This window comes from Chiloscyllium punctatum, chromosome 4 (assembly GCF_047496795.1).
Source record: "Chiloscyllium punctatum isolate Juve2018m chromosome 4, sChiPun1.3, whole genome shotgun sequence".
Lineage (NCBI taxonomy): Eukaryota > Metazoa > Chordata > Chondrichthyes > Orectolobiformes > Hemiscylliidae > Chiloscyllium > Chiloscyllium punctatum.
Window position 1 is genome coordinate 75639479 of NC_092742.1, and position 16970 is coordinate 75656448.

The 16970-nt window shown below is 39.1% G+C and overlaps 1 protein-coding gene across 1 annotated transcript in view; it reads right to left on the reverse strand.

Annotated features, from left to right (window-relative positions):
• The window catches only part of LOC140476440 (RAS guanyl-releasing protein 1-like), a 114221-nt gene that overhangs the window by 50648 nt on the left and 46603 nt on the right, over nt 1–16970 (reverse strand). The window contains exons 3-5 of the mRNA XM_072569052.1: nt 12291–12396; nt 4281–4343; nt 1327–1458 (exon numbers count right to left, since the gene is read on the reverse strand). Coding sequence (XP_072425153.1) covers nt 1327–1458; nt 4281–4343; nt 12291–12396 — 301 coding nt within the window. The remainder of the gene's footprint in view (nt 1–1326; nt 1459–4280; nt 4344–12290; nt 12397–16970) is intronic.

Genomic DNA, 16970 nt, shown 5'->3' on the forward strand with positions numbered 1-16970 from the left:
CCTTAATTGGGAAAGCAACTTAGCCTTCGGGGCTCAGTCTTAAGGCTACAGAGAAGAGTCTATGATAGATAGACTCCATGAGGGCAGAATAATGCAGGCTTTAGTCCATAAGAGCAGCATAGCACATGGAATCATCAGCCTTAGCTCAAGTCACTTCTCATCATTAATAGGTGACTTCATGAATTCTTTAACAATGAAAATGATTACTGTTAAGAGATCTGTACATTGTAATCCATCACTATTTCCATATATTTATAACATCAAATAAACAACTAAATTGAGAACATAGAATAAATCCCTAAATATGTGATAGTGCAGTACTGATGGAATGGACATTCTCTGAAGTATAATTTTTTGGGTGAGTTATTAAACCAAAGCATAGTGATCTCTCAAAGAAGTGCCTCACCGCTTCTAAAGGATGCTTTATCTCCTCTGAATAACAGCTTATCTCTCCAAAAGTTGTCCCAGGACAAGATCTAAAGAGATGTTATATCATGCAAGGACTGCCACAAACACTATGTAAGACAAACAGGAAGAAAGTTAGCCACCAGGATACACGAACACCAGCTCGCCACAAAAAGGCACGACCTTCTCTCCCTCGTCGCCCTACACACAGATGAAAAAAACCACCATTTCGACTGGGACAACACATCTATCCTGTGACTGGCTAAGCAAAGACATGCCAGAGAATTCCTAGAGGCCTGGCACTCCAACCACAACACCATAAACAAACACATAGATCTAGATGCCATCTATCAACCCCTCAGAAAACGAACAGGAAATGACATCACCACAAACCCCAGAAACCCCATCCAGGAGAAAGATATAAATAGAAAGCAGGAGACAACAGCTTTGTTTCACTTGGAGGTCGCCACTGATGATGTTACCTAGCCAGGTAATGAAACATCTGGATATCAAACCTACAGCTCAGCGAGCAAACCTACACCCTAGATGTTATACCTGTCCAAAATATTAGCAATCCAGTAAAATGCACAAGCTTTCAGCACTGCTTTCACCTGATATTATTTGCACACTTCAGACACCTGCCTGACCAGGAGTAGTGTGAGCTACCTCTGTAAACTGTACATGCTCAAATTCCAAGCCAAGTTACTTTCACCACAACAGAAAGGCACTCAATTCTGGCATAAACCTGAGCCTATGTTTGAAAAAGATTGAAAAACATTTTCCCCAAATGTTCCCTCATGCCTCACCTCCATTCATGTACAAATATTCTTAAAACAAACATAATTCTTCAAGTGCTAATTAGAACAGTTCTTCTAATGTACTTATGTTTTAGGGACATTGAATGCAAACTTCTTTTCTTACATTTGTGATGTGTCAATGAACCGGGAATGTGACTCTTCGCCATTCCTTCTGACCAGTTCCTGAAAGCTTTCCATTGTTTCTGAAAGAGCTTTGTCCATTTTAAACATTATCCAGAACTCTTTTATCCAGTATCTGCAAAATAAACCATGCAACTTTCAATATAACGGAAATAAGAATTTGTTTACTGTATTGTGAGGTCACATAGTTTCATTTTTTGGAACTGTAAGCTGAAATGGAAGCTGGACTGCCATAACTGAAAAAAAAGTACATTTTGCAAATTGAAAATCAAATGTTTCATATTGTTGAGCTGTGCAATACTATGTTTCTTTTTGAATGCAAAAAGAGGAACCATTTGAGACTGAATGGCACGAAGAATCTTTGAGTTAAACAGCCTGCTGATCTGTTGAATTTCAGTTTGTTAAAAACAGCTGTACATGCCAAGAACAGAAGAAAGTGGGCAATGTCCAGAGCCTGCAGACTGAAAGCATCCTTTTCTCTCTCTCTCCTCTTCTTGCCAATCACAGCTCGCTCCTCCACCAACCACCCCACTCCCTACTCTGCTAGGAAAATAAACAGAAATCTGAAAAATGCTTCAAAGAAAACAAAAATATCCACCTGATAATCATCAAATCGGAGGACAAGTATCTACTTCCAGACAATACCATCTCTTCATTATAAAAATCTTGAGCATGGTGAGTAAAAACGTTCCACTTTGTGGTCTGGACTTATAATTTTTTTCAAATTTTGTTCCATATAGTATATATCTATATTCCTTTCCACCCACAGTATATGTGTTAAACTGTTTTCTATTGTCTGTTTTAAATGTGATTAAAGTGTGTGTGTGAGTGAGAGAGAGAAAAAAAAGAGAAAGAGAGTGAGAAAGTATGTGTGTGCGTGTGTGTGTGTGTTTGGGGTTTTGAAGGAGTTTATTTTAAGTTGCATGAATTAGAAGTCCTTCCCTTTTATGTTTCTGTTAATGTTACATGTGTTACAATAAATTGTGATTTTTATTTGATTTCCCATAACTGAAGTAACATGGTGTGATTACTTCTGTCCTGAGCAGCAGTCAGTCAGGGTCATTGAACATTTTGGTCATCTCTGAGATTTTATAGATTTATACATTTTGTCCTCTTGTGGAATAGTAGGCCCTGACTATCAGAAAACTCTTCTCATTAAGTCATCATATAATAAAATATATGGATTCTTTTACCAATGTGTAGAGTGTTTCTTTGATGTGTCTTATTGAAACACCTCTCACTAAAAACAATACCACTGCTGCCTCATAGCGCCAGAGACCCGGGTTCAAATCCTGCCTCGGGCAACTGTCTGTGCGGAGTTTGCACATTCTCCCCGTGTCTGCGTGGGTTTCCTCCGGATGGTCCGGTTTCCTCCCACAGTCTAAAGATGTGCAGGCTAGGTGAATTGGCCATGCTAAATTGCCTGTAGTGTTAGGTGAAGGGGTAAATGTAGGGGAATGGGTCTGGGTGGGTTGTTCTTCGGAGGGTCGGTGTGGACTTGTTGGGCCGAAGGGCCTGTTTCCACACTGTAAGTAATCTAATCTAATCTAATCTAAACCAGAAAATAACTCTGCAACATTGGCTTTATGAGTCCAAGTATATTTCAGATTCTAGTCTAGAACATCACCAGCATTATTTTTCTGAATATTGCCTACATTGTGTCATACAGGACTGAAGGAAAGGTTAATATTGCCAGCACCACATTACTCTCACCTAACTGAACGTCTTTAACTTGACATAACACTAAACAGGTGTTACACAACGACTGATATGATGTGAATAACACACTGATTGTAGTATCAGACAGTTTTTGCATTTGAGTGTGGTTTGGAGTCAGACGCTAACCTGATTTTTGATGTTTTTATATCTTTTACACAAATTACTATGTCATCCTTTCACTATTAAGACTGTGCCTCTAGCCTCCACACTATAGGACATTAATCTGAATTACTTAATCAGGCCATTGATTCTGCAGTCATCCTCAGATATTACATGGCATAGCATTTGTGGCTGTGTTTGGAACAAGCAGAACTGCAGTTCATAGTCTGAATACAGCCGTCTGACCTAATTTAGATCTACTTAAAATCTGAAAGGAATTTGTACCTGCTTATTATTGCATGCATTTTCTGTGGCAACAAAATCGTTATATGAAAATATTGCTAACTGGAGATAGGATTGCATTTTCCTTTTTTTCAATAGCCCGTTGATTATATTGGGCTCATTTTCTCATGAAAAATGTGCTTTATTGATGTTATTCAACATATTTCATTATCTGTAATACACTTAATATTAAGTGCCTGCTGCAATCTTAAGTAACTTAATTTCCAGCAAGTGCACAAAGCACCAAGCAATGCAGCTTCTAAATGAAGTCGCTTGGAGCATTCACAAAAACAACCCACAACAGAGTTGTAGTTATTAACTGGGAAACGTGAATTTGAAAATTATACCTTGCAGCTTTCCAGCATATACTTTATACTTAAAGCAAAAAGAAAGAGCAATTATTTGCATCTTCAAAGAGAATGATGAGCCTAATGACCTCTAAGTGCACTGTAAATTATATGATTCCGTGACCAAACATCAGTTTAACACTTGCAACCTTCCTCACACAAATATCTATAAGGACAACTTGAAACTGATCAACTAGGTTTTTAGCTCTAACACTTTTAAGACTACTTGCTGATCTGTCATGTGATATTAGTGCTACGTTGCACCTACATTAAAATAACATTTCTCAAGTAAACTTTAAATTTAAAAAAACATGAAAGTTTAGACTGCACATACAGAAAAACAGCTTCGCTTATTTTCAATAAAGCATTTGCAAAACTAAACCACATTATTTCCAACTGAGTCGAAAATGAGCTGTGCCGCTTCTGCAGGTAGTCACTTTGCTTCTTGTCTTTTCATAGATGTGGTTACTACTTCCAGGAAAAGCCTCACCTTATAAAGTAACAGACCTTCAGGCAAGCTGCAGCACAGTTTTGCTCTAAAGCATTCTGATATGTAGGTCACCATTAAGGAAAAGTGTTTTCATCTGAGTGTCCAACAATTGTTATTTATATTCAGCTGAGTCCAATATGAATGACTTCTGTAGGGTCATTGCTGAATAATATAACAACTTATTGTTTACGATAGATTGCATTATCATAACCACCCATGAGCTATAGTGCAGTTTCAGGTCTCCAATGGTGAATGTAGTAGAAGCAATTATTTGCAATTTTAAGATGTACTTAAAACAGTCATTAAAAAAAATACAATATTTTACCAGGTAGCAATGGCAGATATGGCTGAAATCATGGACCATTATCAGTTATACATGCTGATCAAAAATTCATGAAGTCTAATGAGAGTGCAGCATTTATTTACTTGCATAGTTGGTCAGATTGAATTTGTCTTTGAGACTTTATTTTTATTCAGTGGTGCATTTGATCTGCTTTTCCCCTGCCTTGTTGGTCAGGAAGTTGAGCAACAAGTCATTATTGCAACATCTCATCTAGAATTAAGTGGAGCATTAGGGTGCAAAACATCTTCAAGCAAGAAAAGCACAACAAATGCAAATGCCAGAAATATCGCTAACTCTTGTATTATACACCCAAATTACTAAAATTTGCTTTGAACACTATTTAAATATTCACTCAGAATGCAGGCTTGCTCATTACTAGCATTGGTAAACTTTCCTATTTACAAACTAGTTTTCATGGCCTAAGAAAGCAGCTTACCTATAATTTTGTTGTTCATGATGGATTATATTTTTAAGCTGCCCTATTCAGTTTTTTGGTAAATACTTTTGGAATACTGCGTACAATTCTGGTTGCCCCTCTATAGGAAGAATGTTGTTAAACTTGATAGGGTGCAGAAAAGATTTGCAAGGACGTTGTCAGGGTTGAAGGGTTTGAGTTATAGGAAGAGGCTAAATAGGCAGGGGCTGTTTTCCCTATTTGTTGGAAGCTGAGAGCTGGCCTTATGGAGGTTTCTAAAAATCATGAGGGGCACAGATGGGGTGGGCAGACAAGTTCTTTTTCCTATGGTTGGGGAGTCCAAAACTAGAGAGCGTAGTTTAAGGTAAGGGGTAGAGATTTAGAACAGACCTGAGGGATAAGATTTTCCATGCAGAGGGTGCTGCGTCTATAGAAAAAGCTGCCAGAGGAAGTTGTTATGCATCAGACCAAACCCCATCAAAAATATATTAAGAAGATAGCCTAGACCTTAACTTTGTCTTAATTTAAAAGTAAGTGCAAGGCATTGTGTTCCAGGTGCAATTTGATTGGGCAAACTTTTTAACTTTAGGCAAAACACACTTTATTTTTACACTTTGTTAAAATACATTAAAGAAAACTAAAAGAAAAGAATTGGTTTAATTGTAACTTTACCGAAATGCTTAACAAATTTATATATATATATATAAACTACTACTAATTAACTGTTCCAATATAGCAACATCCCATAAACACACCCTTGGCAAAGGCAAATACATTGTCTCACAGTCAATTCTAGCAACAGGAAGGGTACCCAGCTTTTAGTTGTATTAGAGAGAGGAGTAAGAGCTTCCGCAACTAGTTTAAAGATTCCAGCAACAGCAGAAAGCTAAAATAAAAATCCTGGTTCTGTGGGAACTTGTTCCCATCCATCAGGCTGCTTCTATTGTTTCAACTTAAAAAAAAAACCCAAGCCTCACAAAGTGGGCTCAGTGGTTAGCACTGCTGCCTCACAGTGCCAGAGACCTGGGTTCAATTCCCACCTCAGGCGACTGTCTGTGTAGAGTTTGCACATTCTCCCCGTGTCTGCGTGGGTTTGCTCCGGTTTCCTCCCACAGTCTAAAAATGTGCAGGTTAGGTGAATTGGCCATGCTAAATTGCCCGTAGTGTTAGGTGAAGGGGTAAATGTAGGGGAATGGGTCTGGGTGGGTTGGTGTCAACTTGTTGGGCCGAAGGGCCTGTTTCCACACTGTAAGTAATCTAAAAAAACTGTTTGCTTTGAGAAGACTGCTTAACACCTCTGTTTCAACCTTTCTTTATGAAAAAAAAAACAAAATACACCTCTTAAAGTCAAATTATTGTCATAAAGTGGTGGAGGCAGGTAAAATGATGACATACTGGATTGGTATATGAATGGGAAAGCTTTAGAGAAATATACGCCAAATGCTGGCAAATGTGATTAGGACAGATTGGGATGTCTGGTCGGCGCAGACAAGTTGGACTGAAGGGTCCATTTCCATGCTGCATGACTCTATTTAATAGGCAAAAGCATTGCCAAGCTAGAACTGGTAGGCTCCAGTTATGGAGTGAGCTGGGTTTCAACTGGGCAATGGTGGGACTAACCTTGTGTCTCTAAGCTGAAAAGGAATTGATGATCAATTTGGTTAGTGTTAGGATTAAGTTTGTCGAGTTTGTGTTACTGTCTGTGTGATCACAATGGGAGTCTCAAATGACGTGTCCATTTTTGGACATTGGATGTAAAGGAATATGGTAAAGGTGCTATAGTACTACCTTGGCTGATGTTCATGGTGTTGTGCAGACTCAAAAAACAGTAAGAATCACTTGTGTGTGATTGGAGGGAGATATTAGTCATAGGAGAATCACAAAAGCTTAAAATGCTGCAGTCGAGGTGTGGGGAAATGGGGTTGACAAAAACTGGGGGTTCTAAGATTTGCCTTCAGAAGTTTAAGATATTACAATGATGAAAGTACAATATCACAAAACAATCCAATAATTTGACTAAATCACATTACCCATAGGGACAAAAATAGATTAAGATTTTGTATGTCTTCTAGGACAGTCGAAAATATCTGCACTGTGAGTTTATTTCCCCTTGTAACTGAGAAAGAGAACAACAGGGAAATCAATATCTGTTTTTAACATGATGTGTGTAATTTAAACTAATATCCTGTGCTATTGCTCATACTAAACACTTCATTATGAATTGGTTCATGGCTGTGTCCTCTTCAAGTATCTGTGGAGCTTTTCATCTCACTACAAGCCTGCTATTCATTCTGAGGGATTGCAGACTGATTATCATAATGGCTCATGGTCTTCTGAAGTGGCTTTTGTTGCCTAGGTTATTTTAACCATTGGGTTATTTCATTGATTATGGTCTATTTTTGAACAAGGTTTCAGTTGGCCAGAATGAGAAACATTACAGAATATGTATGCACTCATTTAATGTTAAGAGTTTACAGAAACAGGAGTTAGTGATAATGGATATCCTTCTGGCAAGTGCATGTTAAAAATCCTCTATTACTCACAGTCAAAAATATTACGACACAATATAATTTTCACAATATGAAGATTTTAACACTGCTGCCTCCGTTGTGAGGCTTCTGTCGAATTGTCACCCAGACAGATTTGGCAGAGGCAGGCCGATATTTGAGTGAGGTGTTTAGAAGTTTCTAAAATTGAAACCAGACACCATTCATTTGATTTTTATTATTAGGTGTTTTCTCCCCCATTTAATTGTGTCAGATCTCATTATCACTATAGAGTGGATCAAATGAGCTATAAGGCTCTCATTATCTTCAGCTGAGACTAATATCCCTCTTATTTCTCTGACACAATTGAAGGTTTAATATTAACTTGAACATGGTTGCATATGTGCTTTCAGTCCGAATGCATGTACAATGAAATGGATAGAGACCGAGTGAACTGTTTTCATGTGAAACGTTTTGCAGTCCACACAGAGCTATAAAACCATAAGATCTAGTAACAGAATTAGATCATTCAGCCCAACAAGTCTGCTCTACCAGTCGATCATGACTGATATACTTCTCAACTCCATTCTCCTGCCTTCTCCCCGTAACCCTTGATCCCTTATTGATCAAGAACCTTTCTGTCTTAAATACACTCAATGACTTGGTCGCAGCCTTTTGCAGCAATATGTTCAACAGATTAACTACCGTCTGACTGAAGAAATTCCTTCTCATATCAGTTCTCAAGGATCATCCTTTTACTCTGGGGCTGTGCCCTTGAGACCTGGTCTCTCTTATTAGTGGAAACTATTCTATCTAGGCCTTCCAGTATTCTTTAAGTTTCAATAAGATTCCCCTCATCATTCTAAAAACCAGATGGAGAGTAACCATCTGTTCTGCATATGACAAGCCCTTCATGCTTGTAATGATCCTTTGAACCTCCTCCAATGTCAGCGCATCCTTCCTTAGATACGGAGCCTAAAACTGCTCACAATATTCCAAATGACATCTGATCAGAGCCTATACAGCCTCAGCAGTACATCTCTGCTCTTGTATTCTAGCCCTCTTGAAATGAATGCTAATATTGTATTTATCTTCCTAACTGTCAACTGAATCTGCACGTTAACATTAACAGAATCATGAACTAGGACTCCCAAGTCACTTTGGGCTTCAGATTTCCAAAGCTTTACCCCATTTGGAAAATAGTCTATGCCTCTATTCTTCCTATCAAAGTGCATAACTTCACACTTTCCCATATTGTTTTCTATCTACCACTTCTTTACCCACTCTTCAAGTCCTTCTGCAACCTGTCCACTTCCTCAACCTACCATTGTGTTAGCTTAATCTTAGCAACAATGGCCTCAGTTCCTTCATCCAGATCATTAATATGTAATACGAATAGTAGTGGTCCCAAAACTGACCTCAGCGGAACTCCACTAGTCACCAGCTGCCATCCTGAAACAAAGATCCCTTTATCCCTCACTCTCTGTCTTCTGCCAGTCAAGGCAATCCTCCATCCAACCTGGAATCTTGCCCCCAACACCATAGCCTCATCTTATTTAGCATCTTTCTCTATGCCACCTTGTCAAAAGCCTTCTGGAAATCCAAATAGATTATGTCCACAGGGTGTCCTTTGTCCAACTTGCTCATTATCTCCTCAAAGAATTCAAACAGATTTTCAGGCACGACCTCCCTTTGATGAAGCTGTGCTAACTCAGCCCTGTTTTACTCTGCACTTCCAAGTACTCTACAATCTCATCCTTAATAATACTCTTGACGAGTGATGGTTTTAATCCTATTGGTTAGGTCATTCAAAGCACGATCTCAGAGGTGAACAGATTGAATTATAAACCACTGCATTGTCTATTTTTTCCTGTATTTCATAAAACATTTACGTTACAATGAATGATACAAACTTAAAGAATAGAGGAATTTCTGGAACTGACAACATCAAAACTGTACTGGAACCAGCAGAAAGACAGTCATCATGAACTGACTTCATGTGCAACTATGAAAATATAAGAAGACTTTGACAAAACATTACGTATGACAAACATGACGAAGCTCAAAGCACATGATCAGGGAGAAGCAAAATTCTGGGAAGTAAAAAGGGGTAAAAAGCAGAAAATAAAAATTTCTCAGATTTTGTCTGGAAGATGATGGAAATAATGTTACAAGTAGATTTGTGCAAGGATCATTGCTGTTTTAAATTCACACAAATTATTTGACTTGGGAATTAGAAATACAATTTAACATTTTGTAGATTATACCAAATTGTGGAGACTGGGAGGTTTAATTACAACTGAAGAAGGCTATGACAAAATACAAGAAGCCAGTAATATCCTTGCAATTCGCAAATTAATTTCCACTTTGATAAATATAAGATTATATACTTCAATAGGTAGAATAAAGAGGCTACATACTCTGTGGAATAGGGTGTCAGAATAGGGTAAAGGAATAAAAAGAGATTTTGGAGTGCAGATATGCAGTTCACTCTGGTTGCCCCTCTGGTTAAGTTAAAGCAAATGAAACAAATGAGAAGGACAGAATCTTCTCAGACCCTGACCAACAGGGGCTATCGTGAGAAGCATGGGAAATTTGGATGAGATATCCAGTGAGACCTTTCTAGGTATGGAGATCAAAAAGTCCCATTTTCCAACCAAGTGTTGAATGTCCAAATGAGATTCCCAATAGTGAACAGGGAGAGTGCTATTACTGTAGATGATCACTCAGTAACTGAATATGTCACTTTAATATGCAGTTTCTCATTCTACCAAAGAACAGAAACTAGATGCCAAGAATTTATGACATGAAAGTTACAGCAGTAACTGGCAGGATTCCAGCTCACCACCTGCTCCTCTGGAACTCCATCTTGGTCACAAGGCATCAACATCTCAGGGCACACTTTGTCAGCAGTGGCTGCATGCAGCCCACATCCACAGACTTTGCCATGTGACAGGTACATGCCTCACTGCCTTATCACTGCCTTATCTGTGAACCACTTCCAGCACACGTTCATATGTCAGTGCTGCACTTTGAAGCACAGGCACTCCTCACTGCAATGCTGCTGGGCTGGCATTTGTTGACAGTGGTAGGGCATGAGCCTCAGTAGGAGCTGAGTGCAGTGTCACAGAGATAGTGAGAGTGTGAGGTCGCAGAGAGAAGATATTGATTGCCACTTACCCTGACGGATTACAAAAGGTCACTGATATTTGTGCAGCATTGCTGGACATTCCTGGTGAATGGTTGAGACCACACCGACCCAAGTGGAAAGCCCAGACCAGCCTGGCAGGGTCTGGTGTTGTGACCTCCTTAGTCAGTCTTGGGGGAATAGGATGGCCCTCCTCTGCACCATCCAGTCTAGCAGGGCTTCCAAAGTCTGTGCCCACAAAACGGGATGCCATTTTTGCATTACCTGCCGTGTCCAGGGCAAACGTCACAAACCATGCAGGCCAGCACGAGCCTGCCAGTGCTTTACTGGGTTTGAACAGTGGCCTTTTAAATATGGCACTTGCACTGGAGTCCTGGGAGTTCCCAGTGTACTGATTGGCGTTGTTAATCTGGTACAATAAGGAAGCCCTGGCTGACAGATATAAACAGGAATATCAGAGATTCCTGAGAGCTAGCTCACAGGGAACTAGATCAGTATCAAGGACTTTCCATGTGTCAATAAAGTGTGACCTGGTGACAGGAGACTGGCCTCTGTGCAGCTATTTCACCCAGAAATGGCAAGTAATTCTGCCTACACTGACAGGGAGAATCAAGTTAATATCAGACAAGCAGAGCACCAATGGAGTGCGTTACTTTATTAATAAGGTGAGTTTGGGATGATAACATGAAAACCTTGCTAGGTTACAGTGAGAGAAACCCTCGGTGTAATGGGACAAAAATGACAGCTGATTTTCTGGCAAAATTCAGGCCCACGCTCCAGTTCCACAAAGATAGAATTGAGAAGCAAGATATTTTATTAAATTTGCATAGACTATTGACGAGATCACATGTAAGCATTATGACAAAAACAGAAATTGCTGGAGAAATTCAGCAGGTCCGGCAGCATCTGTACCAAGAAAGCAGAGTCAATGATTCAGATCCAGTGACCCTTCTTTAAAACTACTGATCTGTGGATTTGAAGAATGGTCTCTGAACCTGAATCATTGACTCTGCTTTCTTGCCACAGATGCTGCCAGACCTGCTGAGTTTCTCCAGCAATTTCTGCTCTGTCTCAGATTTCCAGCATTCGCAGTTCTTTGTTTTATTTTAGGACAGAATTTGTCATATTGGTTTAACATGACTGCATAACTCCTTTTTTATTGTTTTTATTTTAACTTTTGTTATCTACTAAGAAAATTTGCTTTTCTACCAAACACAGAAAACATTTACATAAAATCCTTAAACATAAGCTCATATAATTTTCATCAACACAAAGATAAAATTAATGAATATTTTTGAAAAAATACCTTAACATAAAACATTAATAGCATTATTTCAATACAGATGCACTAGAACAACATTTAAAAGTGATACAAGTAAAACACAAACTGACTAATGAAATTGAACTTTCACTATCAAGTGGCTCTTGTATTGTACATCATCAAGCAACAAGGTAACAGTTTGTTTTTATTTTGTTTTGAAAAGTGTATTTACCAAGTTTTTTTATTTTATCTTATTCTGTTACCCAGTTATCCTGTATGACATGACTGGCTTACCATCCAGACATTTTGTTACATTTCAGTGGTGACACATAAAGTGATATTGTAGCAAAAGGATATAGTGTGATGAGTTTCTGCAGCAGCTCTGTGGACGACACATTGAAGCGATGCATAGTCAGTATAACTTGCAACAAGTAGCTGCTTCGACATAGGTTCCCATCTGCATCTGTCAGAAGGAAGAAAGTTACAGGAATTGGATTCCAATTGTTAACCTCTGACTTAAAACAAAACTAACTTTGGCAAATACTTCTATTTACCTGAAGTAGTAATGTCTTGGAATTTAACCGCGTGCACTTGGCTGATTCTTTCAAGACTCAGTACATTCTAATGATTTCATGTAGAAGCAGTTTGGAGAATGTTGCACTTTTCAATAGTGAAACATTTTATTTGCCAAGCTCAGAAGTCAGAGGTTAGAACTAATCAATGCCGGTAGGACAAAACAGTCAGGCAATGAATTGGCATTTTGTTTTACACTATTTTAACGCTATTAAACAGAGGAACATAGGACCTGTGAGCAGAATTAGGGCAGTCAGGCCTTCAAAACTGCTCTGTTATTCAATAAGGTCACATCTGATTTGGTTGTACACTCAATTCCTACTTTTCTGTCTATCTCCATACCACCCGTCCTCCAGCCATAACCTTTGATCCCCGTGTCTATCAATTTTTAAAAATATATGTTTTCTTAAATATTGGCATGACACCATGTCATCAAATAGTCTGCTTTGCTGCTTTGGCACAGATGCAAGATCTGGAGATGGCACAGGAGTTGAATGTTGACTACATTGACTCATTTGAATAGTTTTAACTTGCAGATTTTAACCAATTTATTAGAGCTGGCACAAAAGTACCATATCAAGGGGCCAATCCAACTGAGTGTAGCTTTGTCCTATGTAAAATAGAAGATCAAATCAATAGTAGCAAAATGTTCTTTAAAAAGCACCGCTTGGTTTATGTGATGAATTATCTGACCAAACAAACTTTTTGTTAAAAAAGTTAGAACTTCTAACAAAGTCAGTAGAACACGACTGACCAGTTGGTTGGATAAATGTCGATAAAAAGTGGAAAGGCACAGCAGCTCATGCAGCATCGGAAGAGCAGGAAAGTCAACATTTCAGTCGGGACCTTTCTTCAGGACTGCGGAGGGGGAGTGGAGCTGAGAGATAAATGGGGGCTGGGAGAAAGGTAGGTGAGATGGTGATAGGTGAATGAGGTTTGATGGTTGTTACGGTTAGTCAGTGGAAACAGTGGAGCAGATAGGTGAGAAGGGAGATGGACTGATTAGGTCCAGTCAAGGAGGCAGGGAGGAGAGGGAAAGCTAGACGTGAGAAGAGGTTGGATAACAGATCAGTTGACAAATATATCACAGTTATGTAAAAACTCAATACATGTGTTAAGTTGCAATTTGTGAAGTGAGTTTTACAGTATCTTCAATAATATTTTAGAAGGTGGTTAATTACTCCAAATTTAGTTTAAAGGTAATTTCTATGTTGAATTTATAATGGTCCAGTTTATTTATAACAACTGATGGGATTAAACAAAGAAAAATGGGAGGAAACTTGTGTATAGTATACAGAACTTAACAAGAGGGAAATAAAAGGCAGCAATACTTGGAAAATGACATACTGGTTGTACCAGAGTGCCATTTTGGGGTATACAATATGAGTTGGACCAATATGCACTATTCACAAGTCTTATTATGCTTTTCTAGGTGGGCCAAATGGCTTGCTTCTGTGCATTAAATAACATGGGACACTTTGTAATTTGGCAGAGTAAGGGTTAACCATGAATTTCACATGATTATATAGAATATGTATTAGGAAAGCAAATGTTCAGCTGTGAAATTCTAATGTTATACTAGTCACTCAGACAATTGTTGTTACACAACATATACATAAGCATCATGTGCTTATGTCCCATGGGTTGACTTGTCACATGAAATGGCCAGTGCTGGCTGTCCTCCGTGACCAGGCATATCATTAAGTGGTGCTTTTTCCAACCCATTTAACTGGAAAGGGATGAGCAAGCAAATGAACCCCTTATAGTTCCCTTCTATATTTGCCTCCTCGTAGCTGCTTCGATTGTGGAAAGACATGCAGTCTTGAATTGATAATTAATAATACAGATTTGTAAGGTATTGTACAAGCATTATACTTAAGAAATAATTTCACAAATTATATATTAAAACTGTATTTTAATAAGACCATAAGACATAGGAGTGGAAGTAAGGCCATTTGGCCCATCGAGTCCATTCCACCATATAATCATTGCTGATGGGCATTTCAACTCCACAATTACTTGCACTCTCCTCGCAGCCTTTAATTCCTTGCGAGTTCAAGAATTTATCAACCTCTGCCTTGAAGACATTTAACATCCTGGCCTCCACTGTGCTCTGTGGCAATGAATTCCACAGGCCCACCACTCTCTGGCTTAAGAAATATCTCCCCATTTCCATTTGAAATTGACCCTCTCTAATTCTAAGGCTAATAGCCCCATCTCACGGAAACAATTTCCCAGCGCCCACCCTTTATAAGCCATGCATTATCTTGTAAGTTTCTATTAGATCTGCCCCCAACTTTCTAAACTCTAATGAATACAATCCAAGGATCCTGAACCGTTCATCATATGTTAGGCCTACTATTCCAGGGATCATCTATGTGAATCTCCGCTGGACATGCTCCAGTGCCAGTATGTCCTTCCTGAGTTGTGGGGCCCAAAACTGGACACAGTATTCTAAATGGGGTCTAACTGGAGCCTTATAAAGTGTCAGAAGCACATTGCTGCTTTTATATTCCAACCCTCTTGAGATAACTGACAACATTGCATTTGCTTTCTTAATCATGGACTCAGCCTACAAGTTAACCTTTAGAGAATCCTGGACTAGCACTCCCAGGTCCCTTTGTACTTTGGCTTTATTAATTTTCTCACCGTTTAGAAAATAGTCCACGCCTGTATTCCTTTTTCCAAAGTGCAAGTGCTCTTGCTCACGTTGAATTTCATCAGCCATTTCCTGGACCACTCTCCTAAACTGTCTAAATCTTTCTGCAGCCTCCTCACCTCCTCAATACTACCTGCCTGTTAACCTAACTTCATATCATCGGCAAACTTCACCAAAATCCCCCCAATCTCTTCATCCAGATTATTAATACATGAAGTGAACAGCTGCAGCCTAACACTGGACCCTACGGGACACCACTTGTCACCGGCTGCCATTCCAAAAAAGAATCTTTTATCCCAATTCTCTGCCTTCTGTCAGACAGCCAATCCTCAATCCATGCCAGGGGCTCTCTGTTGGGTCACCAGATACATGAATGAATGGAAAGAATTTATGGCAATTGCCTAATGCCCAAAAGAAGAGTTATAAAGTCATAGAAACAGATTCTTCAGTCCAACTAATCCATGCTGACCAGATCTCCTAAATTAATCTAGTCCCATTTGTCAGCACTTGGCCCATATCCCTCTAAAGCCTGCTTATTCATATACCCATCCAGATACCTGTTAAATGTTGTAACTGTACCAGCCTCCACCACTTCCTCTGGCAGTTCATTCCATACACACACCACACTCTGTGTGATGCTTAAGTCCCTTTTAAATCTTTCCCCTCTCGCTGTAAACTTATCTATATGCTTCATGATTTTATAAACCTCTATAAGATCAGCCCTAAGTCTCTGTCACTCCAGGGAAAAACAGCCTGAGCTATTCAGCCTCTTCGCCTAGTTCAAATCCTCCAACCCTGGCAACATCCTTGTAAATCTTTTCTGAACTGTTTCAGGTTTCACAACATACTTCCGAGAGGAGGGAGACCAGAATTGCACATAATGGCAAGCATTTCAAATGCCTTCTTCACTATCCTATCCAACTGCAACTCCACTTTCAAAGAACTACGAACCTGCACTCAAGGTCTCTGTTCAGCAACACTCTCCAGTCCTTACCATTAAGTGTACAAGTCCTGTCTTCATTGCCAATATGTATTCAGGAAGTTTAATATGCCAAAAGTACAAAGGAATGCTTAACTGATGCCTTTTGTCAATGCTCAAACATTTTCAATCCCATTGCAAGAAACTCTAAAGTAGCAAGAGTTTAGCATTTCTGCATTTATCTCAGTGCACCATTTCAACTTCATAGGTTCATCCAGTAATTAAATTCCCTGATGTTCTTTTAGTTAATGATTCCATTCTGAAAGAATTCGCCGTTTTCTGCACTGTAATTTGAGTTTCCTAAGCATATTTGCTGCCACTACTTTCAGGAAAAACACTTCCTGGCCTAATAATTAAGTCCCTCCAAATAAAGTTGATCAGATAATTTACAGACACAGCCTCAGAGCATTACCGAGATGATCAGCGTTTACTTGGTCTTTAACACGTATGTGCTCAAAGTGTAGGAGCATTTTACTGGATTGGTTAGCTGGGCAGAGCAGTAGCAAATTGAATACAATGTCGAAAACTGTGAAGTAATGCACTTGGGTAAGGCCTAACATGATGAGGGATTATATTTTGAAGGTAAAACCCTCGAAAGTATTGAAGATCAGAAGGACATTGATGTGCAACCCAGAGATCCCTGAAGGTAACAGGACAGGTAGATAAGATGGTTAAGAAGGGAGCATGGATACTTTCTTTATCAGCCAATATGAGAATGCAAAATACAGGAATAGATTATGCTGGAACTGTACGAAATGCTGGTTAGGCCACAAGTGAAGTGCTGTGTGCAGTTCTGGTTGCCATATTATAAGACAAATGTGACTGC